The sequence below is a fragment of the Xenopus tropicalis genome, chromosome 4 (genome assembly GCF_000004195.4).
Source record: "Xenopus tropicalis strain Nigerian chromosome 4, UCB_Xtro_10.0, whole genome shotgun sequence".
Lineage (NCBI taxonomy): Eukaryota > Metazoa > Chordata > Amphibia > Anura > Pipidae > Xenopus > Xenopus tropicalis.
Genome location: NC_030680.2, coordinates 44,475,216 through 44,502,245, shown reverse-complemented (window position 1 = coordinate 44,502,245; position 27,030 = coordinate 44,475,216). Strand labels below are relative to the sequence as shown.

General features: G+C 37.2%; 1 protein-coding gene across 3 annotated transcripts in view; it reads right to left on the bottom strand.

Annotated features, from left to right (window-relative positions):
- The window catches only part of znf423 (zinc finger protein 423), a 232,346-nt gene that overhangs the window by 10,784 nt on the left and 194,532 nt on the right, over nt 1-27,030 (bottom strand). For 2 of the 3 annotated variants that reach the window (XM_004913546.4, XM_002937371.4), the window contains exons 6-7: nt 11,589-11,720; nt 8,722-8,837 (exon numbers count right to left, since the gene is read on the bottom strand). In XM_004913546.4, the coding sequence (XP_004913603.1) occupies nt 8,722-8,837; nt 11,589-11,720 (248 nt within the window). Of the gene's footprint in view, nt 1-8,721; nt 8,838-11,588; nt 11,721-27,030 lie in introns of those variants that run through there. The other variant, XR_208509.4, reaches the window with a different exon arrangement.

Here is a 27,030-nt window from a genome sequence, read left to right as displayed (position 1 = left end):
AAAACATTTTTGCTTTGGAAAATGTTGCTTACCTTTGTGTCATTAAGTCTCAAGACTTAATAAAGCAAACTAACATATCTGACAATTCAAACAAGTACTCTCTGGTAGTAACACTAGTTAGTTTGTGCATATGCAGAAAACATACGCTAGTCCAGGGATCCCCAACCTTTTTTTTTTACTCATGAGCCACACTTAGGTGTAAAAAGTGTTGGTGAGCGACACAAGAATGAAAAAAATGATTTGGGGGTGCCAAATAAGATATGTGATTGGCTATTTGGTAGCCCCATGTGGACTGCTGGCGTGCAGGAGGCTAAACAGGAGTAAATTTGTGTCTCTGTGCTTCCAAAACTTGCATCCAAGCCAGAAATTTAAAAATGGCAACCTACTCAGAGGCCACTGTGAGCAACCCCAATCAAAGGGGTTGATAAGCAACATGTTGCTCATGAGCCAAAGTATCCATTTACTATTTGTATCAAAGACAATTATTTCCTCAGTTAAAATGCTACTACCACTATACATTTACTGCAGTGGTTAAATAGCAACTTTGCCCTAAAGGTTATGTAAATATTATTAAGGTGTGACCTAGGCCTTCTGAAACGCCTCTGAGTGCCTATTCATTAAAACTCACCTAACTCTAGAAGGCTTTATAGATGCACATCTGGCCCAAAGAATATTTATAAATTGAAGGAAACATATCAAATAGATCAGTGCTGTCCAACTGTCCCCCTCTGTGTGGCCCCCCACCTGTCTGGCTGCTTTGATGGCTTACTCTTGTGTAAGCTTTAAATGGTATCAGTACTGTGATTAACTGGCCCCCTGCATGGTTCTCACCTCAGATTCAGGCTGTAATCAGGCTGTATTGTTTAAACATGTAATCCCCTGTGTTGTTCACACCTTTTAATCTCTGTATTGTTCAACCCCTGCAGTGTTCACACCTCAGGCTCAGGCTGTAATCACCCACATTGTTCCCCTGTTCACACCTCAGGAGCAGTAGAAACCCACAAATAATCCCTGCACACTACAAAAAGAACATATACTGAGGTGGTACTGCAATTAAAAAGTTTTTTAATATATAGTTATTGTGCAGACTGTAGGAGCAGTGCCAGCAATGTGTCACTGTAGGCTGCCTGTGTGTGCCATACACATAGGCAGCATAGGGCAAGCAGAGCATGGCACACACAGGCAGGGTAGGGAAGGCAGAGTATGGCACACACAGGCAGAGTAGGGCAGGCAGAGTATGGCACACACAGGCCAAGTTTGGCACAAACCAGCCAAGAATGGCACACACAGTGAAAGTATGGCACACGCAGGCAGGGTAGGGAAGGCAGAGTATGGCACACACAGGCAGAGTAGGGCAGGCAGAGTATGGCACACACAGGCCAAGTTTGGCACAAACCAGCCAAGAATGGCACACACAGTGAAAGTATGGCACGCAGGCAGGGTAGGGCAGGCAGAGTATGGCACACACAGGCAGGGTAGGGAAGGCAGAGTATGGCACACACAGGCAGGGTAGAGAAGGCAGAGTATGGCACACACAAAGGCAGGGTAGGGCAGGCAGAGTATGGCACACACAGGCAGGGTAGGGAAGGCAGAGTATGGCACACACAAAGGCAGGGTAGGGCAGGCAGAGTATGGCACACAGGCAGGGTAGGGCAGGCAGAGTATGGCAGGTTTTTGCTGTACTACAACCATTATTATGGGTATGGTCATGTGATAACATGGGTGTGGTTTCAAGTGGGTGCAGTTTCAAAAAGGGGAGTGGTCAAAACTGGCTTCCATTATCGGCCCTCCACCACGTAGGTCGGAAAAATTCCGGCCCTCGGTACAACAGAAGTTGGACAGCACTGAAATAGATGACAGCTATGGGACTTGGCAGAAATTCAACCTGCTGCCATTCTCACGGTATTAACCCCAGGGTCCCCAAACTTTGCAGAGTTAGGCACCAGGTAACTACAGTTCAAGGTCAGAAAAAGTGGGAGCCACCAACAGCCAATCAGATTTTACCTATTGAATGTCAATGGGGAAATTCAACCTGCTGCCATTCTCACAGTATTAACACCAGGGTCCCCAAACTTTTCACAGTTGGTCACTAGGGGACTGCAGATTTAGTTTTGAAAAAGTGGGCGGAGCCACCAACAGCTAATCAGATTTCACCTATTGAATTTTATTGGTTTGATGCCAGGGTTCCCAGACTTTGCACAGTCTGTCACTGGGTGACTACTTACTCAAGGTTAGAAAAATTGGGCGGGGCCACCAAAAACCAATCACATTTCTTCCATTGTTTTCAGTGGGGAAATTTTAACTGCTGCCATTCTCACATGTTTAATGTCAGGGTCCCCAAACTTTGCACAGTTTGTCACTGGGTGACTACATTCCAAGTTAAGAAAAGTGGGTGGGGCCAACAACAGCCAGATTTCACCTATTGACTTCATATGTTTAAATTTAAATTTCTGCCATTCCTTAAATATTAATACTAAGGTCCCCAAACTTTGCAGAGCTAGTCACCAGATAACTGCAGTTCAGAATTAGAAAAAGTGAGTGGAGCCATCAACAGCCAATCAGATTTTACCTATTGATTTTCAATGGGGAAATTCAACCTGCTGCCATTCTCACAGTATTAACACCAGGGTCACTAAGCAACTGCATTTTTAGGTTTTAAAAAAGTGGGTGGAGTGGGTGGGTTAAATTTAAAATACACAGTCAATGGCAGGTTTTTAGATCATTCTAAATAAGAAAAGCATTCAAGCTTTTCCAGGGTTTAGTATTTTTTCAAGCTCTGACGTTTTTTGTGATATATAGACTAGTCGAGACACTTCAGCAAATTACATCACCTCTCTACAGCCAGTAAATCTTAATTAACAATAACTGGTTGGAAACGAAGGTTTCTATTAATGGTATCCACACAGTCAGAAAATATGTAATGCAGAAAAGTAATTTTGGAAACCTTGAAGATACATTTTTCCAATATTGTAAGTTCATTGGTTCAAGTCCTTGGAGAAAACTGGCTACAAATTTAGGTAGACAACTAGAAAATCTCTGATGATATTATCTCTGGACTTGGGAGAAACTGTTTGCCCCCTTCAGCTTTTCAAGGAGTCCAGAGAAGGTGGTTACATTTTTACTGTAATCTTATTTAGATCTCTATAGTAAATGCATAGCCAAATATCCCCATGTTTTTTTCTCTAAAAGAAGAAGCAGGGCAAGTGAAAGGCTGAATAATAATTGGATCATGGTTAACAAGGGACTAACAAACATATTGATTGATAAACATAATAAAGTAGTCAAAGTTTAGGAACCCTGGTACTCTTATGCTTTTCCAAATACTTCCACTCTTTCCTCCAATTATAATACATTTGTACTATAAGTTTGTACAATAACACCAGCTTTCAGACTTGTATTGAACATGATAACTACTTGGTCCGTCTCAAGTTGTTCCTCCCCTCAGCTGCCAGTCACTTAAGCTTTACTTAACATCACGGGACCTCAAAGGTACCATTGATCCATCCAAGGAGATTTCTCATTTTTATGCTTTATATTCATTGTAGTAATAACTTGTTTTAGTTGAATTTCCTTTTCCTAAAGATCTTTCTTTATCTTGAGTCTTGACTTGGACTTGTGGCATTTTACTTCTTTCTCTTTTCTTAATGTTTCTTGGAATAGATACCAGCAATTTACAATATGATATTTACCCTATGATGTTCATTCTGTAAAAGTTCGAAAAGTTTAGATTATTCTAAATATTCTCCATCATGAGTTGGGTTTCATCAGGAGACAGGTGTGAGGTCTTAACGTCCTAAAGGAACCGACAGGTAGGGGCTCCAGGGAGATATTTGTATAGACTAATCTATAGTGGGGTTATGAAGGAGCAATCAAGGACAATCCAGGATTCACTGGAGGCAAGAGAGCATTAATGATGATTCTGAGATTATGCAGGGCCTACACCACCAAGGCAGCTCCTCCAGTAGCTTCAGAACTTACCCCACGTTACAGGGGTCTGTTGCCAATGGAAAAAAAACACATAAAAGGAGACAAACTCCACTGCATTATATTTGGTATAGATAAAATTCATAACATTTCCTGTGGGATAGCTATTACTTTAAACTCATAATGAAACAGGGAGCAGACAATAGTGTGGATGCTGAACTTTCAAGTTCAAAGTAGAAGATAAGCTATTAGATCCTTCATAATTTGCCCAAAGCAAGTCTGCTAATCTTAAATTCTTGCACCTATGCTTTGCAGAATTTTTCCCAGGTCCAATGGCACTTCTCCAGTGGAGTCTATGGCCCAAATATATTGTTAGGGCAGGACAGCCATCAGGATCAGTAGTAGTGAATTAAAGGAGAAAGAAAAGTAAAAACTAAGTAAGCTTTATCAGAAAGGTCTATGTAAATACAGTCATAAGCACTCACAGAAACGCTGCACTCTCCGAGTTCTCTGTCAAAAGATTTGTTGCATCTGTTTTCCTCTGCCAGGGATACGCAGCTCTCTCCTCTCTCCTGCTCCCCCCCTCCCTCAAGAATGCTAAGAACTCCCCCCCCTTTGGAATGTGGATCTGAGAAAATCAGCAGGAAGCTTCCTCATAGTCTTACAAACTGAGCATGTACACCGGTCTGGGTCTCAATGCAGGAGCGAGGCATTATGGGAACTTTCTTTACAGAGCTCAGAGTTTTTTCTTCCTGTTTGGCTTCTGATCATCAACAGGTGAAATATGGGGAGACTTAAGGGCACTATTGAGAGAACTGAAGGTATGCCTGCAGCTTGAGATGAACTCTTTATTAGCCTTTCCTTTTCATTTTTACTAGAGTCAAAGTTGTTGCGGATCAGATTAAATTTATTCCACAAAATCTGCTAAGTAGCAGTTAAGCCCTAAAATTACATACTAAGTTAAAATGTATTTTTCCTTTAGTATAGAAAATAAAATCTACATTGCTGATGCAGAGCTCAGAAACCATATCCAATGTGACATTATAAACTGCAAAACATTACATTCTCTTCTAAATGTTTTATTAACAATTTTCAAAAGTTTTAGTTTGCTAAAACTGCTAGTTAATTGTAGAACCAGAAGTTTCAAAGGCATACCTAATTTGCTGTGATGAATTGTGTGCATGCTTCGTTGATTAAAATTGCAGCTGAGGCCTATTAGATTTAATGATCTAGATATTTCTTGTAAAAACATTCAGGCATATGATATCTCTGGCTAAGCTACAGAGTTTTACTTCTGCAGAAATTAAATATAGAGACAGCTCTGGTAAGCAAAATAAATAAATAAATACCGTAAGCCAAAAAAGAATTTAAGTTTTATGTTGGAACTTATATCAGCAATAACTGTGTAGTTATGATCAGCAGACAGGCAACATGGTTAAACAGTGTAAAAATAATATTTAAGCCTTCAATTATGGCAGATAAAAAAAAATGAAATATCTACCATTGGTATATGCTCTACATTGCTAAGAACAGCTCTTATGAAATTAGGTAGAGTATAATTAGGGTTGCTAATTGGGTAAAACTATTGCCCATGAAGACTATAATCATGATACTGGTTAATGGTATTTACAAAGTTAAAAACAGAAGCAGAATCAGGATTGCACTGACCACTAACCAGCTGACAGCAGTCATAAAATATATTATTGTGGCAGAGAATTGCAACAAAATTAGGTAACCTGACCCTTTTTTTTAATATTAAAGTTAAAAGTTTAATATTCCTATCTCCTATCGCTGGTGTTTCTGTCTGCTCAGTAATCCAGATGTAGACTACATTACTTGATACATTTCCCAGCATTATCTGTGGCATGTTAACAACTAGTGACGAGTGAAGATTTGCGAATTGGCGAAAATTACGAGCACGTAAAAAAAAATTGCTGTGCGTGACCTTTTTTTGGTGTTCGCCAATTTTTTTTTTTTTTTTTACCCGTGCTACAATTTTTTTGTCACGCATCAAATTTTTCTATGCAGAATTTTCACCAGCATTTTGTGAAAAAATCTGCCAATGCCAAAACACAGACATTCACCGCTAATCCATTTCTGCTGAAAAATTACACTCATCACTATTAACAACTATTGTATCAATTATATAACAGCTGGTTTTGAGGAAACTCATTTCTGGTGTACTATCTGAGAACAACTATACTGAAAAAGAAAACATACATACAAAAGCGTTTAAAGGTAAACAACCCCTTTAACAGGGCATTTTACATATCAGTGATATGATACAATTTTGCATGAGATATATTGTTGCTCAAGATAAGGATATATTTTTCAGAGATGTCAGCTTCTAGATATATTATACAAATATTAATTTGTAGCTTTTTATGCAAAATGGCCTCTTTTAAATTTTTGTTAATAGCACTGCAAAAAAAAAAAAATAATAATTATATATATATATATATATATATATATATAAAGCAAGAGAATGAGCTGCACACACCAGGACTTGGCAAAAATATAATAAGTTTATTTAAGAAAAGAGATCCAACGTTTTGAGCACTAACTGTGCTCTTCCTCAGGGAAGAGCACAGTTAGTGCTCAAAATGTTGGATCTCTTTTCTTAAATAAACTTATTATATTTTTGCAAAATGGCCTCTTTTAAATTTTTGTTAATAGCACTGCAAAAAAAAAAAAATAATAATTATATATATATATATATATATATATATATATATATATATATATATATATATATATATAAAGCAAGAGAATGAGCTGCACACACCAGGACTTGGCAAAAATATAATAAGTTTATTTAAGAAAAGAGATCCAACGTTTTGAGCACTAACTGTGCTCTTCCCTGAGGAAGAGCACAGTTAGTGCTCAAAACGTTGGATCTCTTTTCTTAAATAAACTTATTATAATTTTGCCAAGTCCTGGTGTGTGCAGCTCATTCTCTTGCTTTATATTTTTTTGCTAGCACCCTGGGCATTTGAATTTCAATAGGGTGTGCTCCGTTTGTTCTTGTTTATATATATATATATATATATATAAGAATACAGAATGTCGGCACTCACAGGATTTTCACGAAGATAGTCACTGGCAGTCAGTCATGTTTAAAGGTGCAATCAGGTGGAGTTTATTAATCCAACGTTTCAGTTCCCTACTGGAACCTTCGTCAGGGAACTATAACATATAACATATCTACTGAAAGTAACAAATAGCTAGAAAAACAGCCATATTGATGAACTGGCAAGTCAGCTAGCAGTAAAATGCTAAAAGTAAAAGCCTTCAGTAGCAATGTACATGTGTGTAACTTGATCCTGTCTCCTGTTCTGAGCTACACATGCCCACCAGCCAATCAGAAGCCGGGGGGGGGGGGGGGGATGAAACACATGTGCAGTATGAAGCAAGGAGGGAAAGGAAGGGAGAATACCTTTTTAAAGATGGCTGCCTGTTCATGAAAACAGACAGAAAATGAGAGAAGTAAGTGTGACTGAGTAAATATTTGATTAGGTGAGCCAAAAGTGTGGTGTTTTTACTAAACAATAGGAGGACTATTTGGCAGTATGCTTTTTAAATTTTGACATTCTCCTTTAAAATATCCACAAAAATCCTAGCACTTTGATTAGCTTATTACTAAAGCTTACTAACCCTAACTGGCTGGGTTTTTATGTTAGATAAAACTTCGCTGATAATATCAAAAGGATAGCAAACCTAATCCATATGTTATCTACCCCTAGTTTCTTACAATCTCTGGATGCGGAAGGTTTTTGACATGTTGGATTGGGAGTAGCATTCCATGCAATTCCATGTGTGGCCCTCACTTCAATGAGGCAGTAATGTCTCTATACATTAGCACGTCAGCAAAAGTTTGTAACTCTAGCTACTATTCCTGCTCCTTTGCTATTAACAATGCGACAAGGCAGAGATGCCCATTGTTGCACATTCTCTTCTCATGATGTATAGAACCACTAGCTCAAGCAATAAGATCAAACCCATACATATCTGACATAACAGTGTTTAAAGGGACGGTATACACCTAGTATAAAGCTTTAAAGGTACAATATTATATTGTAAAGGTACAATATGCACTAAGAGCACCTCATTATCAAGAGTGTTCTCATTTTTGTTTTATCAACTCCTTTAATATTCTTTGGAATCAGGAAATGACCAAAACTGGCTTCATATAGTTATATTCTCATATATTCTTGTCCTTAACATTGGCTCTGTCTGTGAGTAAACACACCCAAAAGCTCAAGATGAAAAGGGGAAACAAAATAGCTAGGGATACAGCTAATCCCACATTTAAGAGAAGTTCCATAAATTACTCCTTATGAACAGATGTCTTAGGCTAATGCCACACGTAGCAAAAAGTCTTGCTGAGAATATGCTCCATACACTCAAAAATGCCCCTACCTGTGCCTGCACCCGAATGAATGAGAAATGCTTGGGTGCAGGCAAAAGTAGCCGATATCCGTTGAAAATAAGAAGTCTCACGTTTTTTGGCAGATATCGGCTACATGTGCCTGCACCCGGGCACATATTTTCAGAAAGTGCTTTTCGGCTTGCCGAAAATAAACGCCATACAGATGGTCTGACATTAGCCTTACATCATTGTGGGTTGCAAAAAAGAACACATTCCAAATTATGGGATAGGCTCAGAGCTACCTATAAAATCCTGAATACCTCGGATCCTCCTATTATAACCCAATAGTTTAGACTCACTCACCTGGTGGGTAAAAAAAAATCTAGAGACTGAAGCCCTGTACAAAATTTGCAACTGCAAAAGATTACCTGAAGCTCAGTTTGAAAGAAGAACTTCTGTGGACACTGGGAACAGTCATAAATTTTATCTTCTTGGCCATGAACTGCAAATATGTGCTGTTGCAACTTATTTGCCTGTACAAAAACTAAAACAAAACACAGTAGTAGTTAGATTCATCTAAATGTGTAACCTCATTGTGCAGTGTTATTAATCAACCATAGAGTTTACCTGAATCATCATATCTGATTTACAAAATCCTACTATTTCTGTTAGAATGCCTATTTTAAGCAGCAGAACAGATCTTAATACTGGCCTGTACTGACCTGAGGGGCCACCATCAGGCAAACATATTTACAAGAAGGGGAATTAAGCGGGAAGTGGGGGAGGGAGTATGTAGTTTTTTGGCAAGAATTCTTAAGGAACATTAATGTTTTTTCACTTGGTTACTAACACTTGAAGCCTAATTAATTTACTTCAGAGTGAGAAAAAATCCTTCCCGACTCCCTGGATTAACTTTATACTAATACCCAAGATTTACTTTGTACTAAGATTTATTTTCAGCAACCCTGTATTTTACCACTTGCTAAAAGCCAACTAACCCCTTTTTGAAACTACCTACTCTATCAGTAACACAAATTTTCAGTACCATCAAAACGCAGCATAAATATTTTTTACTCATGTTGAAAACAACATTGTTTTGTTTATTCTGGCCATATCTAGTATAAATAAATATAAAGCAACTGGACTTGTTAAGTAATCATTGAAGACGTTTCACTACTCATCCGAGCAGCTTCTTCAGTTCAATTGACTGGTATGCGAAGTCCTCAACATATGTACTCTTCCACTAATCCAATCAAAATGGCACTTTGTCCTAGGGGCTTACAGTTTGCCAGCTAAGGAGATCCCTCTGGTACAAAGAAAACAGGCTAATAGTAACCTTAGTGCTAACTCTCCATTACGTAACATAAATGTTAGAGGGAAAAGTATGCATGGACCTTGCAGGTAAATTAGGAGCGCTGGAGTTTACTGCATGTGTTTAAATTTATTATACAATTGTAACCTTTCATCCCACCAGGTCTTAGTGACACCAAAGAAAATTATCACTGGTGTCTGCTACAAACCAACCAAATATACATGTCAGTATATATTACCCTTGTAGGCAAGGAAAGGTATTGCAAAGCATGTTTAATAAAAGTGTTGATGTTGAGGGAAGAATAAAACATGCTTTTAGGACATTCGCTGCTTTCCTAGCCATTACCTGCTCTCACTTTATTTAATGTATTTTGGATGCCACTACTTCTGCCCCTTATTGTAAAATGTATTTACATTACATTATTACATTAACATTTATTTATAAAGCGCCAACATATTCCGCAGCGCTGTACAATAACAGTGTTTAGGATCTGGAGTTATTGTTCATAGAAATCAATGTACCATTCCATACTGTGTGTATATAAAATTTACTGTATAAGCTAATTGTGAAAAAAACTGCTATGTGCTACTAGCCTCAGTGCTAGAGAAATGCCTGAAGCCACCCTTTATTATGGGAAGGCTGTTTTGCCCATTTACCCACTCACTAAAATTTAGCGGTACCAGAAGTGGTATTAGGGAGGTGACAGACGGGGAGATTAGTCACCCCGTGACAAATCTTTATTGCCGTGGGCGACTAATCTCCCCGCAATGCCATCCCACCAGCAAGAATGTAAATTGCCAGTGGGATGGCATATGCGTCGCTACTATTTCCGGAGTTGCCTTAAGAGGAATCTTTGGGTGACTTCTAGAAATTGCAGCAATGTGTATGATTTCTTGCCGGCAACGAAGATTTGTCGCAGGGCGACTAATCTCCCCGTCTGTCACCTCCTTAGCTCATGGAGGCACTATTAGTTCAGGCAGCTGAATCCTTCAGCAGAGGTGTCAGGGAGTTGCTATCTGGCAGCTGGGGGGGGGGGAAGTTGGGAAGGGACATTACAGTGCAGTAGTAGAGTGCAGTGCAGTAGTAAAAGAGTGATTGAAGTTTATCTAAGCACAAGTCACATGGGTGGGGGCACCTGGGAAAGTAATGAAATGGCCAGCACCATGTAAAAATTCAAAATTATATATAAAAATAAAAAAAAAAGCCCTGTTTGCTCTTTTAAAAAAAATGGATTTCAGCACAGAATTGTGCTGATGCAGCACTATTACCTGATTGATTTTGGAGAAAAAAAAAAAGCAACTCGAGTATTTATGTTACTTCTTTCAAAAGTGTAGTTGGTAAGGTAGCAGTTTCCCTATAGATAATTAACTAAATTGTCTCTTATAGTGAATCTAAATAACTGTACATTTTTAAGAAGCAATTTTAAACAAGGATTTTAGTGACAAAGCTGCGTGTCCTGAGACAGGATATAAATTTAAAATCAAAAGAATAAAAGGTAATGTGTTATTCCACCAGTTTTTATGCCCCTCTCCATATACTGTATCAGTAGTTGCTCCCATCTACTCTCATGTTCCCTATACTGTTGGCAGCATTCTAACCCTGCCAACCCACTTTTTACATGTTTATTCCTGTTCCTTAAATAAAATAATTATATACAAACATTAGGTTGGGGTAAGGATTCTTGTCTACACAGTCAAACCATGCACTCTTTAGACAGAATTGTACTCATTTTGGATACACTCTGCACACTGCTCATATAGCACTGCTCATTTGTTTAAGTGGCATCTGTTGGAAAAATCATCATTTCCTTTTTGCAATGATTCTATAGAGATGCATTTTTCAGGATTAATTTACATGATACACACCAAACTGAATATTTCCTCTGGAATATATAAAAAGTAATAATGAATTTCTGAAATTCCCCAGTGTCTTCTCTGAACCAAACCATGCATACCCAAGCTAGTCTGGGTTTTTCACTCTTACCTGTAAAACAAACAGGACATTTGAACGTTCCTCCCATGCCTTCAAAGCTGTGCTCAATCAGGTGACACAAAAGCTTTGCCGGAGAGTCAAACATCTGGTTGCACAGCTTGCATTCATGATTGATTCCTTCCTCTGCAAGGTTCAAATGATACACACTTGTTAGTGACACTACAACGTAAAATGCAGTATTCTCCTTGTAGGCTGTAAGCTTTAACGCTGTTTACTTGCATCAGAAACCTTTTATGCAGGACTGCTCTTTATTTAAATTAAAAGTGGATGTATGCTTCCTCTGGATGAACTACCAGACCATAAGGCTTGTTTAAGAATACAAGTGCAGTGTGCAATTTTGGATGCGATTTGCCATGTTTTTTTACACAGAATGCAGTGTTAAGTCCCAGCTTAAGAGAGAGCTGGTTTGATGAAATCATGCATGTGCATTAAAGAAAATTGGATACATCTATAGAAAAGTGAGGAACATCTTTGGCACAAGCACATTTAAAAAATGGTGTCAATGTGCACAACAGCAGACTTTATTCTTGACGTGAACACTACTGAAGTTACTGACCTAAATGAGCCTTTGTGTGTTGCTTCCCCATCACATTTAGCCAAAAATTATTTTTGTATGGAAATTCAGGCTGTGTATTGTCAGCTAGAAAAGTAAACTACAATACCCAGGTGAAGCATTTTAACTATAATTCAGAATTCTAATGGATTTTTTTTTTTTACATTTAAGATGTAGGTTTACAGAAAATCCCTACACATTTATATACAGCAATTTAATTTTTTTAAAAAGCCATACAAATACAGATGTTGACTGCATCAGTTCAAATTATTCTGAAATAAAAAAAATAAAAAGAAAAATAGATTTCAACCTTTAAGAGCAATTTTCCAGCAAAAGACCCAAGTGTGACCTTTGCATCATGTAAAGTGGTTTAAACTTGTTAAAGTGACATGTACATCTTTATTAAAGAGTTGTATGAATGCAACAGTATACTAGTTTGCCAGCATTAGCACCAGCTGAGGGTACCTGTTTTTAAGATATTAAACATGATACTGACAAACCAAAAAACAAGATACTTAAAACATTTCTTTCTTTTAAGCCAAATGCACTTTAAAACAAAATGTATTCCTAATGATTTTTTTCATAAATAGTTAGAAAAACCTGACAATATTTCCTTATAATCATCTACAAATGTATACATTTATTAAAATTATTATATGGCTGCAATTACTCAGAAGAAACCTTTATACAAACTTAGTTGTGGCTAAAGTTTGTGCAGCAAAGAGGTGGACATATCTCACAAAAAGAGTTTCTGAATTATTTATGAACACATAATGCGTCTTTGACATCTTAACATAGGCCTTGTTCTTTCCATGCGACAAGGCAGTGTCAGCAAAACAATAGGATGTGAGGTTTTAGAATACACAAGTAGATAGACAAGTATTTTACATTATGCAGACATTTGTTAATAATCTATCCAACAAAAACGCATCTTTGTACATAAGTGTGATTGTAAATAGCCAAATTATTGTTATAGTAACTGGGTTCCAGGCTTCAAATTCCACTTTACTAGAATGCTCAAAAGCTCCTGTCAACTCTCTTTTGATCACTGTGATCATTTTTACCCTTACTTAAATATTTGTTCTTGAACATGCTCCTAATTCTGTTTAACTCCTTTCATCAACAGACAGAAAACGTTAAATGTGATCCATTAGCACCTAGAGATGCAAATGTGATTATCTTAAGGGGGAAAAAAAAGAACTGAATAGCAGTGTAATAAGCATTCATTTTCCACTTCACTACTCATAAAAAATAATAGGATGTGCTCTTGTTTAAAACAAGCAGGCCTGCTGGATTCTGTCAGGCTGAAACTATGTCAGGCCAAAAGAGGCACATAGAGAGCTTTGTGCACAAGTATCATGCAGAGATGATAGTATCCTGTAATGTTCACACTACCTACTTTTGTCTGCAAAAGCATTTGATTCTTGACAGACAACTACTTATTTCCATAACCATCTAGAGGAGGATGACAGCAATAGGAGTCGATTATGAGAATTCTAAAGGTGAAACCTAGGCGGTGTCTAAAGATGTCAAAGGCAAGAATTTGTATAATTCTTAGGCACATAATTTAGCATTGACCTCTCTGCACCTTCCCCACAATGCTCATCCTTCAAACGCATTCACCTACCATATAGAGGCAGAATAGATTTTAATTCCTACAGCATAACAACATTAGTGAAATATTTCCTTCACACTTAACCAGAATGTTTTCACATCTTGAAAATAAAAGCAGTGAGCTGTGTTATCTATAGGATGCAATGCAAGCCCTTTATCTCAGAATGAACAAGGTAAACAAGAAACATCTGGCTTCTTAAGGTTTCAGCAGCTATGTAAATTTGTCACAAGGCGCTATGCATTCAACATTTCATACTGTTTTTACGGGCTGTGTCAATTATAGGAACCTCCTGGTGGGTATGCAGTGTAATTAATAATAAAGTATTTAGCTGATGCATCATTTGCTGTTTTAATTGTGCCAATCTAAAGGCATGCTATTTGCTGAGAATAGAGAAATGAGCAAGCACATATATATATGCTCATGCCTTGCCACTTGTAAATCTCTGTCATTAGTCTGTGACACAAGTTACTGTACATAATCTCCTGTGTCTCTGGTCCTGCTAGCACATATCTCCATGAGAAGCAATCACAAGCCTTTGCCATATCCTGGATAGATAATTAGTCTCATGTTAACAATAAGTAAAAGATTTAAAAAGCTTCAAACTCATAAACTGCAGGTCACAACCACACAATGTCTCCTCCTTTGTGAAAAAAATCTTTTTATAATTAAATAACCAAAGATGTGTATAAGATGTATGCTTTTGTGATACATAAAGAAGTCTATATAGACTAATTATGGCCCTTAGTGTATATATACAAAAACTATAGAAGAATAAAAACTCTTTACTGCAAAAAATTTACTTTGCCCTGGAGGAACTAAACAACTAAAAATTGTTTCTGTAAAAACTCATCCAGTTAGTCTTATTGCTTCTTTTTATAATATATATGATAAGATATGCCCATCTAAATTTAGCAATAATTATTTTGCTCTTTTAATATTTAAACTGGCTCAGATATCTCTGTTTTTATGTTAAAAGTGCAAAGACGACCCTTATTGGATAATGTACAATTCAGATAACTCCTTACAAAAGGTTAACCTGAATAGTAAACCAAGGCGTAATGTACATAAAACACACCAATAGTTCAGTTCCCATCAGTCCTATACATGAAGCAAATGTGGCTCAGACGTTCGGCTAGAAATATCACAATCTGAATAAAAAATCAAAGCAATTGTCTAAATTATGAGTTGGTTAGCTTTCTCTTTCATATTACGAATGAAAAAAATCATCATTTTATTTTACAGTTGTACTCAACTTTTTACTGAGGCTTATGGGGAAAATATACTCCCGTCTTTGACAGGAGCACATTAATTTTGGTTTATGCAAATAAGGTGCATGAACACAAACTACTAACACCAAAAATTTATAGAAATGTATTTTTCTATTTATACAGACAAATTTTATTCCATAGATCGAATGTAAATGATGTCTGCCTGTGCTTGCTGGAACCTTCCCCCCACCCTCTTAGGAACGTAGATGATGAATTTCACAACTTAATGTCCCTCTGTTTTTCAGAGAATCTGTGCACCACTCACTATGAGAGGCCCAGAATTCATCACTTCACAACAGAACAGGACGTGGGAAGAAATGTGATATTTTTATTTAAAAGCACAAAAATTTGTCTTAAGTTAATTAAGAATCTTAATCAATTAAGAACATTCCCTAAAGCTGAAAACATGTTGTTTGCATAAAAATTAAAGGGGAACTCTGGCCTCTGAACCAAAATTTGTCAAAGAGTCTTACACAAAACTGTAACCGTAAGAATAAATACCATTTTTATATGCTGGCATCAAGTTGCAAAACAGTTGTCATGCAGCTCTTTCTCCATCATTTGAAATCCTGGCATGGGCGACGGGACTAAAACATTGACAGCATAACAGCCTGCAGGAACTACATAACCCATAATGCATTGCACTGTGATGTTCTTTTTCTTATTGGCAGCACGTGTGCAGGGAATTAAAGGATTTGGAGGATGCAGGCTGAAGGCAGGCTTAGGACAGTTGACTGTTACATTTTTTTTTTATTCTTAAAGTACTCAGACAGATCAGCAGAAGCACAGGGGACCAGGCTTAGGTAGCTGTTTCAAACAATATTATTAGATTTTGTAAAACAACTTTTGCAGCTATAACAGCTATAAGTCTGAAAAGGATGTACCACATTAGCACACTGGTCAAGAGTAATTTAGACCAATGCCTCCAGAGAGATTTGCTCTAGAAAATGCACTTTAGTCTGTTTTAGGGTGACAATTCTCAGGCCTTGAAATGTTTCATTTATGTGTCTATATGTGTCTATATGTCTTTGAGATCATTTTCCTTAACTCAACCTTTTTCCATTTTCCATCAGCCATAAGCAGATACTTCTTTTAAAGGAAAACTATACCCTCGAAAATGTGGGTCTCTATAAAAATATATCACATAAAGCAGCACATATATAAAACCCTGCTTCATCTATTTAAACCATCTTCATAAAAATCTAAATAAACCATTTTCATAAAAATTTACTTTTTTGTAGTACAGGTATGGGACCTGTTATCCAGAATGCTCAGGACCTGGGGTTTTCCAGATAAGGGATCTTTCTGTAATTTGGATCTCCATAACTTAAGTCTGCTAAAAATGATATAAATATTAAATAAACCCAATAAAATTGTTTTGCTTCCAATAAGGATTAATTATATCTTAGTTAGGATCAAGTACAAGGTACTGTTTTATTATTACAGCGCAAAAGGAAATAACTTTTAAAAATTAGAATTATTTTCTTATAATGGAGTCTATGGGAGATGGCCTTTCCGTAATTCAGAACTTTCTGGATAATGGGTTTCCAATGAATCCCAAACCTGTATGTGCCATTGAGTAATCCTTCATAAAAAATTGGCATTTTAAACATTAAGGGCCACCTCCTGGAGTCATACGATTCATGGTGCACACAAAGGCACACGTACATGCTAGTTCTGCCTTTTACTACCACTCTTCTTCCTGTTACAGCTGAGCTGCTGTTACAGTCTGCATGCTAAGGAGCCCAGAAACAGGCTTACATTAAAAAAAGGGCTTATATTACTCCATTTGTTATTGTTGTACAATGGGACATTTTCAATACACTTGCTGGTACTTGTGATATATATACATATTTATATACACACATATGCATATAAATATATATACATATACATTCATACATACACACATATATATATATATATATATATATATAGTTTCAAAGAAAGGAGCACTCCCTCAAAACAATATATCAAATGCCTGGGTGCTAAGAGAGAGAGAGGAAAAAATACATCCAGGGGATCACGGGAAAAGTACAATCACGGGAACTTTTCATTTATACACACACACACACACATATTATATATATATATATATATATAAAGAATCAGAGAGCCACACACACAGGGTCTTTGCAAAAAGATGGGGGTGGAAAAACACGGTATTTTGGTTTGTCCCTGAAGAAGAGCACTGTTGGTGCTCGAAACGTCGGATCTTTTTCAATAAATGCTTTATCTTTTTGCAAAGTCCCTGTGTGTGCGGCTCTCTGCTTCTTTATTATTGTTTTTTGCCAGCACCCAGGGCCTCTGATCTTTTGGATGGTGTGCTCCTGTTTGTGTATATATATATATATATATATATATATACCAAATCAAACACAACCAGTCCCAAAAGGGACCGAAACGTCGGTTGTACATGAAATTATAATACACTAATCTTTGCTTGAACCACAAGACCATTGGTGCTGGTTGTGTTTGATTTGGTATCTATATGGTATTCCGTGCACAGGGGCAGCTACATTGTAGCAACTTTCGGAGTGTGGTGCTGTTGTGTGGACTATATATATATATATATATATATATATATATATATATATATATATATATATATATATATCCAAGTCCAATAGCAGCAGGCACTCACGTTAAATGTAGTCTTAATTTGCCTGGGTGCATTCATTCAAAACAATGGTACATGCAGGAAAAAGATGCCGCACTCACAGGGCTTATGCTCAAAGTTACTTTTTCCAGCCTCTTATTGCTACTTGTCCCAACTTTTTTGGGATTTGTTGACACCATGAAATTCTGAATCAACATATTTTTCCCTTAAAATGGTACATTTTCTCAGTTTAAACTTTTGTTCCGTGATTTATGTTCTATTCTGAATAAAATATTAGAAGTTGGCACCTCCACATCATTGCATTCAGTTTTTATTCCCAATTTGTTTAGTGTCCCAACTTTTTTGGAATCCGGTTTGTGTGTATGTATATATATATATATATATATCATACGTATGATATAGTACCCTGGAAACAAAAGTAAGGTTACTTTTGCTACACTGTTCCCCAAAATGATATGTTTATGAGCACAATCGATCATTAGGTGGGAGTTTCTGAGTTTAGAGGAGTGCCTGTAACTTTAGTGGTTATTGAATTTTTCCAATATAGAGTATTAATTTGGAAAGTCCCAGTTCCGCATTTTTTATTTTTTACTTTTGACAACCTGGCATTACAACCTTGCCACACCAGACACTTGACCATAGCAACGTATAGATGTTGCCATGGCAATGCGCACCTTACACAGGGCTTTCCCCTGGAGTAGTAAGCAGCTGTGCTCCCCTTTGAACAGCAGTCATTGCCCTGCAACTCCCTCCTCTCACTCACAGGATCTGGCTACAACACTGGATGTAACATTTGTAACAGTAAGTCCCTAATACATTGTAACCGCTCCTAATTATTGCAATATATGCCTAGTGTGAACTCCCTATTCCTTCACCGACTCTAAGGTACTTGAATTAACTTTGCAACAAATCTATGATGATGTAGCTGATGTTTTTTTCTCACCAGTCGAGCTCTGTTTTGTTTTTGTTTTGCTTCAGCGCCCACTTTTCCCGCCACTGAATGTTAATTAGGCACTGGTTTTGCTGTGTGAGTCACTTTGAAAAAGGCTAGTGATATAGCTGAAACGTTAGTCTTCTCAATAAACACCAGATTAAGTCCTGTGAGTGCGGATCTCTTCGCTGCTGTGTATATGTATATATATATATATATATATATATATATATATATACACACACATACTGTATATATATATATATATATATATAGGAACAGGAACAGCTGGCACTCACGAAAAAGAAAAAGTATGCCTGGGTGCAGAGTTCAGAAAAATGCACGCACAGGTCTTAGGACGATAATAGTCAATATTTAATGCAAATGGTGTGACGCTTTTAGACGCCAGGGAAAAAGGCTAGTGATATAGCTGAAACGTTAGTCTTCTCAATAAACACCAGATTAAGTCCTGTGAGTGCGGATCTCTTCGCTGCTGTGTATATATATATATATATATATATATATATATATATATATATATATACACACATACTGTATATATATATATATATATATATATATATATATATATATATATATATAGGAACAGGAACAGCTGGCACTCATGAAAAAGAAAAAGTATGCCTGGGTGCAGAGTTCAGAAAAATGCACGCACAGGTCTTAGGACGATAATAGTCAATATTTAATGCAAATGGTGTGACGCTTTTAGACGCCAGGGACTCTAACCTCGTAGTGATCATACCATGAATTAAGTTGCAAACAATATACTGTAATGGGTAAATATAGTTGTTGGTATACAGTATTTACCCATAAGAGTATATTATTTCAACTGAATTGATGATGTGATAACTACAGGGGTAGGGTCCCTGGGGTCTGAAAGCACCACGTCACTGTTTGAATTTCCCGCCATACACAGTATTTATGGTTTTCTTTCACTTGTTGGTGTAACTTTGAGAAAGGCTAATGCTACAGCCGAAACGTTAGTTAGTTCACTTTTTGCATTAAATATTGACTATTATCCTTCTAAGACCTGTGCGTGCGGCTTCCAATTTTATGTGTATATATATATATATAAGACCGGTGATTGACACACAGGCAATTGACTACATACACCCAAATACAGAAATTTGGAAACTGTTAGTTTCTATGTATGCAGTTAGATCACAGTATCCAATAAGTAAGGTGAATACACTTGCAAAACTGTGCTTGTTTCAACCATTCCTCCGTTTGTTTTTATAGCACCAAGCCTTTTCTCTGCCCTATATTTCTGGCTCCTACCTGCTCTCTAATTAATCCAGGAGGAAAAGTCTGAGCTCCCTTTATTTATTTCCCAAGAGGCTGTGTTTCCAAACTGTGTCAAGGCATTAAAAAAATGGGCACTATCCTCTTGCTTCTTAGGGCTCCAAAAGCACAAATGAGGTCTGAGAATGTTACCACTGCGGGGTGGGAGTGGGGGGGAGGGGGGGAGACAAAGATGCTTATCAAAATAGCTCTCGTACAATGAGGCACTCTTGGGTTCTGAATGGCTGGGCATTGATGGTACTGATGACAAGTTTATCACCTGGGGAGCCTTGCAAAATCCTCAGGGGTTTGCTTTAGGTCAGTTGCCATAGAAACAATGAAAGCACTAAAACCTCCTAACTGACCCTTCTCTTATTTTTTTTATCCATGGGCCACTTGGGGCCAAAGCATAAAATCAGCTAGAAAAAAATCTCTGATCACACGCAAAATCAAGTTATTTATCCATGTGTCGATGGCTGTTATCTTCATCTGCCACATTAAGAACCTATTGCTTTTGATGACAGTAAAGTGGTTAATGATCTCCATGTATATAACCTACACTAGTTTTAGTATTTATTACAAAAATAATACACAAAATACAGTTTAATGTAATTAGCCTTGTAAAGGCTTAGAAGCATATTTAAATAACTCCATAATTATATAAAGATATGTTGTTGATATCTGAAGCAATAAAGCACTCCTTTTTGTTATGGCACACAGGGTGTTTTGACCCTAATATGAAAGAATACAAAGAACAGTAAGGGGCACCATATGTTGTGGCTATATCTGTAGCCCGTATTCCAGTCTGACTGATCATCACCAACATTCCATGTGTCTTTTGCTGAGAAATATTGCAGTTGCACCAGGAAAAACAACGTTTATTTCGATTATCTTATAAAAAATAATTCTGCAAAGTTACCTTTCAAGTAATTCTACTGGCACATAGATGTTTATGACTATTAAAACCTTTAACTGATATCTTTTAACAGCGTCATCTGTGTTTTAACATTCTGCCAAAGACAAGATACTCCTTTGCCTGTTTTTGTCTTTGTTACATCTGACAACAGATAATTGTCAATGTCTCTTGCTCTGTGCATCTGGAGATTTGCTAGTGGAGATATTTTCTAGAAGCTTGGCTGGATTTGACAGGATCAGAGCCTCCTTTTGAGTTTTGGAACAGTAGGTGGCAGGATCTCACTGATTCTCCTTGACAAGCACTCGTTTTGTTGTGCCAGTTATGCAACTAGACAGTGATGCCCTTTTTAAAGCCACCATTAGCCACAAAAATAGCAACCCGTTTCTTTCCCTTAGGGGCCCAGGTGCACAGAATGAGGACAATACCAGTGCAAAGTATACTTGGCCATTCAAGGACAAAACAAAAGATGCTTGTATAACTGTACATAAGCAAAGTGCAAAAATGTTTTGTTGTCTTCTTTTTGCAATACAAGCTATGAACAGCCCCAAAGTCCCTTGATAAAATACTGCTATCTGTTTTGGGAATCATATATGAAACTTGATGACAATCTTAATGTTTCAATATCCACTGGAAATACATAGGCCACAAGCAATTGTTTAGTGAACAGAATCAAATAAATCTTTGAGTTCAAATTTGCTTTTGTCTAGGATGTCACTAATAATGTGGCTGTTCTTTGTGCAGTGGAGATATTGGTCGACTTGCCATTGAAGGCGCTGAGCAAAATCGGCAGAAGGAGGTAGAATTTTTATTGTTCTACCTCCATATCTGACGATTCAGCCCTGAACACCAGCCTAGCTAATAAAATACCAGCCAAGGCTGAGCTGGTATTACATAGTGTATTTGCTGGTAAATTAGTAATTACCTGGGTTATGCCCTTGCCCTTTTCTCACCTCTTCCTCTGTCCCTTCTGCTAAACTTACCAAATAGCTGCTTGATTGGGCCCAATCTGTCCTGCCACACCCATTTGTATCATTGCCCCTCCCCCCACAGACCCGCAACCTGATTTTCAGACCCGCTACCTTATTTACAGGTATATACATCCGTGAAAAGAAGATAATCTACTGCCTTTCATTCTGTGTGTCTATGTGTGCTCATTGACAGGCATGTGAACAAACTGTAAGTGCACATACATAGCAGAAAACCAACCATGTGCCATGAACCCTGAAGTTAGCTGAACTGTACTAATTGCTATGGGCAGATTTGTTCTTAGTGCAGATCAAATCGTCCCAACTAACAGACAGGGAATATCCAGCTGAACCAGTCTAGCACCAAGACTAGCACTGCTTGGAGAAGAAGAGAGACTAAAGGCAGCCATACATGTTACAATTATGCTCTTTCCAGTGACCATTGGTTAAGACCATTGTTTTAAGAGCTAAATTGTTAGCTATGCAGGTAGAAACAAAAGAATTCTACCTCTATCTGACAATTCATTAACATTTGCTGTTGTGGCGCCCAATCAAAAATTTTTCCATCCTGTCTGATCGACGAGAAAACCAATATCTGAAGTTTTTGGCGATACCGGTTGCCTCAACCTCCACCATACATGCAATGAATACTGTATGAAACATTGTTTCATACGATAATATTGTTGCATGTACTGTATGGCCACCTAAAGGTCTGAGGCAGCACAGAGGTTGAGTAAATGAGTATCAATATCAAAGATCAGATATAGGAGAAGGCTTCATTTTTAAAGGCCTTAACTGTGAGTGTTTGATTATTCCTTTACTTATGTTAAGGCCTAAAATATCAGACAAGCCTCATGCTTCATGGTTACCTAGGTATTTTACTAATAGCATAGCTTTATGATTATATTACTAGGGATGAAAGGAATCTAGGATTCGGTTCGGGATTCGCCTTTTTTCAGCAGAATTCGGATTTGGATGAATACAAATGTGACTTTTTGTCACAAACACAGAAGGTGAAAATGTTTAGCCACACGTTCTTTAATTCTACATGAAAATTAGGATTCGGATTCAGTTTGGTATTCAGCCAGATCTTTTACTAAGGATTCAGAGTTCGACCCAATCTGAAAATAATGGATTCGGTGCATCCCTATGTATTACATTTACCTGCATATTATAAATATAAATATATATATATATATATATATATATATCCATTATGCTACATGCAATTATTATACTGTGTGGTTTAGATATCCAAAATTAGCCAAGGAAAAATAGGAAGTTAATAGCCTGCAGCTCATGAAGCAGAAGATTAAGAAATTGCTACAGTTTGAGAAACCTATGAATAAGAAAAGTTATGCTGCCTATAGAAACTTTGCCTGGATATTGTGCTAAATGCCCAATTAAGGATAAAATGCTGTGCTGGCCAAACACAATAAGCTACCTGATGATGTCATGATACCAGGTAAATTAAAAGAGGAGATCTCTCCAGAAAACCGAATGCCCTTGTATTCTGTGCTGTATCAAATAAAACTTCCTTCTCTGGTGAAATACTTTCTGCGACTCGGCTGAAACTCTGTGGGTAACTTATCCCTGGGTTATCAGGACCTAACACAACACTTGTCCTGGAAGTAACACCATATGAACACAAAAGCAGGGGGAAAATGTGTGCAACAACTTGCATGTAATTTACCAAAGTGGAGTTAATTTGAATCTGTATATTACAGACAACTTAGCATGTGCTACAATTACGGTCCAGGGCTGAACATTTTTAAATGTACCAAACTTACACAATTTGTCAAACATTAAAGTAAGGGGAAAAAGCTTAAAAGATATCCTGTTGTTTATTGGTGATGTTAATTTAGCATTGTAGAGTACATAAGGGGATGTTTGTAATCAGCTCTCCAATAAACTCACAAATTACTCAAGTATTTTATAAGCTTGTTAAGAACAAATCACTCCCTTAGCTGGTATATACTAACTGATGAGGCATTAAAGGCCTCTAAATACAAAAAAAAGTTTGTTGTATTTGCTATACCAAACAGAAATGCCTTGTATTTTTTTGTTCAGATTCCAGAGGTGAATAACAATGTATCTGTATCAATGGCATCCAAAATAATGTCAAGGCTCAATTTCAACTTTTATATTAAATTGGGCATTGGCATCTGTGAGGGCAGAGAGGCCAACATATTGCTAAACTAAACCCAACTTGAAAAAGCCTCCTGCTGTTATGCTGCCTGGTGAGGCATCTGTGGGAGCAAATCCAGTTGAGCTAATTTGCATAATGATGAAGCTTTTGAAAGTGGCTTCAGTTCAAGACGGACAGGAGAACATAAAATGCCCTTTGAGCACCACGACAGAAGGCACTGCTTTGACTTTGAATGTGTATTCAACAAATAAATCGGACAACATGAAGGTTAAATGGGGCATGCCATCAATGAGGAGAAAGAGTAACCACATTTACCAAGCACTCACAACCAGCATTTTTAGAAAGAATAATATTATAACAGCAGCTAGTGTATTCAGCCGGTAAAAGAATATTAGAAGCAGAGACAAAAAGTCATTACTGTAAAAAAAGAAACATTTAAATCATTTAACCAAAATAAACATACATAAAAAAATTTTGATTTTAGTGCATCCTAAGTTATATCACTTCTGTTTTCTGAGCACCAGCATGCTGGAACAAACAATAGATGTGACACTGCTTTTTTTGCCGTCTGCTCGTCATTGCTTACAGCTCGTTTCTCCATAAAAATTCTATCACATTTTTTAACAAAAGGATTAATGCTATAAATATGCTATATGTCAGTTCCTACAGTGAAATTTATCAACATTATGATATTCCATAGAATCTGCCAACACAGACAAATGTGCTACATTAAGAAAAAAAATGTCTAGGATTCCCCAAAGACCTTGGGTTCTGTCATTCCTGTAACAGTCTGTGTATTTATGCTATTAAACATAACAGGATGATAAGTATGACTTCCTTTTCAAGTAAACAACTAAATAACATATACCAAGAGCAGAAAGGCAAAATTGGCTCACTGTCCTACAAGTTTGCAATGATATTTGCAATTTTTTTCGTTGTTTTAGAAAAAAAAAATCTAAGCATTATGAGTTAGCAGCACGATGCTAATAATGTGTCTCCAGCTGTTCCAGTTAACCTGCATATGTGACCATCTGCACCTCAGGAGAACAAGAGAAGGATAGATAGACAGAGAGAGAGGATGCAGTGGGGGTATCAATAGCATGCAGGCATACAGCATAGGACCAGAGAATGACCTTGCATATACAGTGTATATATATATATATATATCTTGTATATATCTAGTAGGATTGCTATAATCACTTTTAATACAAAATTTACTGCCACTATTGTGATGACCCCTACTTGCATCTTATCAGAAGTTAGGTGCAGAGCTGCACTTTAACTGGTACAGCAGTTCTTATTTACCCTACCTTACTTTAGGGAAAAGGCGTTATAATCCCATGTACTAAAGATAATGTCCCTGTACCTTGTTTAAATTGCTTGATTGTATACCTATTGATCAACTATGATAAGTATGATCTTTGCAAGGCAAATTACTTATTATCCAGATAAATATAAAGTAAAGGGGTACTGTTTTTATTATAGTGTTATACATATGATTCATCACTGTATAACCAGGGTGTGCTACCTCCACAGCCTTAGAGCAAGACAGCTTAATTGCCTTGTGCATCATGCACAGACCATTCAACTGCAAATTCTTTGGAACTCTACCTGGAATGCATAAGTGTGTTCAAAAACCTTTTAGAAGACAGTCGATCCACATATCGTATGGTCAACTGTTGTCATTAAAGTATACATCCTAGCATCCGCAATCAGCGATTGCCATTTCGATGCTGAAAACTGCTTGGTAAACGTTTCCTTATGTTCTTTTTATAGTTCATTGCTTTTCTATGTGTTTTAAAACTGCCAAAAAAAACAAAACTGCTTCACGAAGCTGTATTAAAAGTAAAATATATTCAAGTCTATAGTAACAAAGTAGGGTAACAAAGGGTATGTTACTCTGCTCTATATGTACAATCGAAAGTATTTACACGGTAAATGATCGTTAACACAAATTAAAAGTGGTTTATATGCATTAAATATAATGTACTGTTACCTTGCAGTGGTAAAATTTAAGCTGCTGTGTAGCAGCTCCTCCTCTGCCATGCCACTCTGCCAACTAATGACTCTCACATTCAAAGCAGTTCATAACTCTGCCCCATCCTACATCTCTGAACTTATCTCTAGGTACCATCCAAAACTGACCTGCTCCTCAACTCCTCTCTCATTCCCTCCTCACACACTTGCATTCATGCAAGGGCTGCCCCCCTTCTCTGGAATTCGCTCCCACAAACTGTCAGACTTTCTCCCAATCTCTCTGCCTTCAAAAGATCTCTAAAAACGCGTTTATTTAGAGAAGCTTACCCTAATCTAGTTTAACATACCTCAGTGTGCTGCTAAAAGCAATACTCTGTGCCACACCGCTCACAACTCTGGTCATGCCGATTCCCACATCTTGTGCCTCAACCCTTTCTCCTTGTAGATTGCAAGCTCTATTGGACAGGGCTCTCTTCATCTCTTGTATCGGTTATTGATTGCTTTATATGTTACTCTGTATGTCCAATGTATGAAACCCATTTATTGTACAGCGCTGTGGAATATGTTGACGCTTTATAAATAAATGTTATTAATAATAATAATAATAATAATAGCAATGGTGGTAGCCTTTCAGGTTGAATAGGGTAAAAAAAATTACACATGTACGCATATATACCAATAAGGGGCCCATTCATGAAACCACAATTTTTATTTTTCTTAGAAAACTCAAATTTTTTCTCATTTTCAGAACTTTTCATAATGACCATGATAATATTGTTAAAAAAGCACAACTTTTCGTGGTTTATGTTAACTTCCACGAAAAAGTTGTATTTTTCGCAAAGAATAAGACCATTTCAGAATTCATTCAAGCTTTGGTATCGTGACTATCTTTTGGCCAGGTTGGAGCAGTAGAGTGCCATTGAGTCCTATGGAAGGCTTCCAAAATCATGCATTGAAGTTTCAAAGCCAGAAAGGTTTTTGCACCATTTACGATAGTTCGGATCCAAAAATTTAGTGACTTAGTTTCATGAATGGGCCCCTAAGCTGTGTAGAATAAAAGGAGTTTAGGCTACTGCCACATGTGAAAGATTCTCAGTCTGCAGATAAACGCAGGCCGAGAATCTGCCCTTCGCTTCT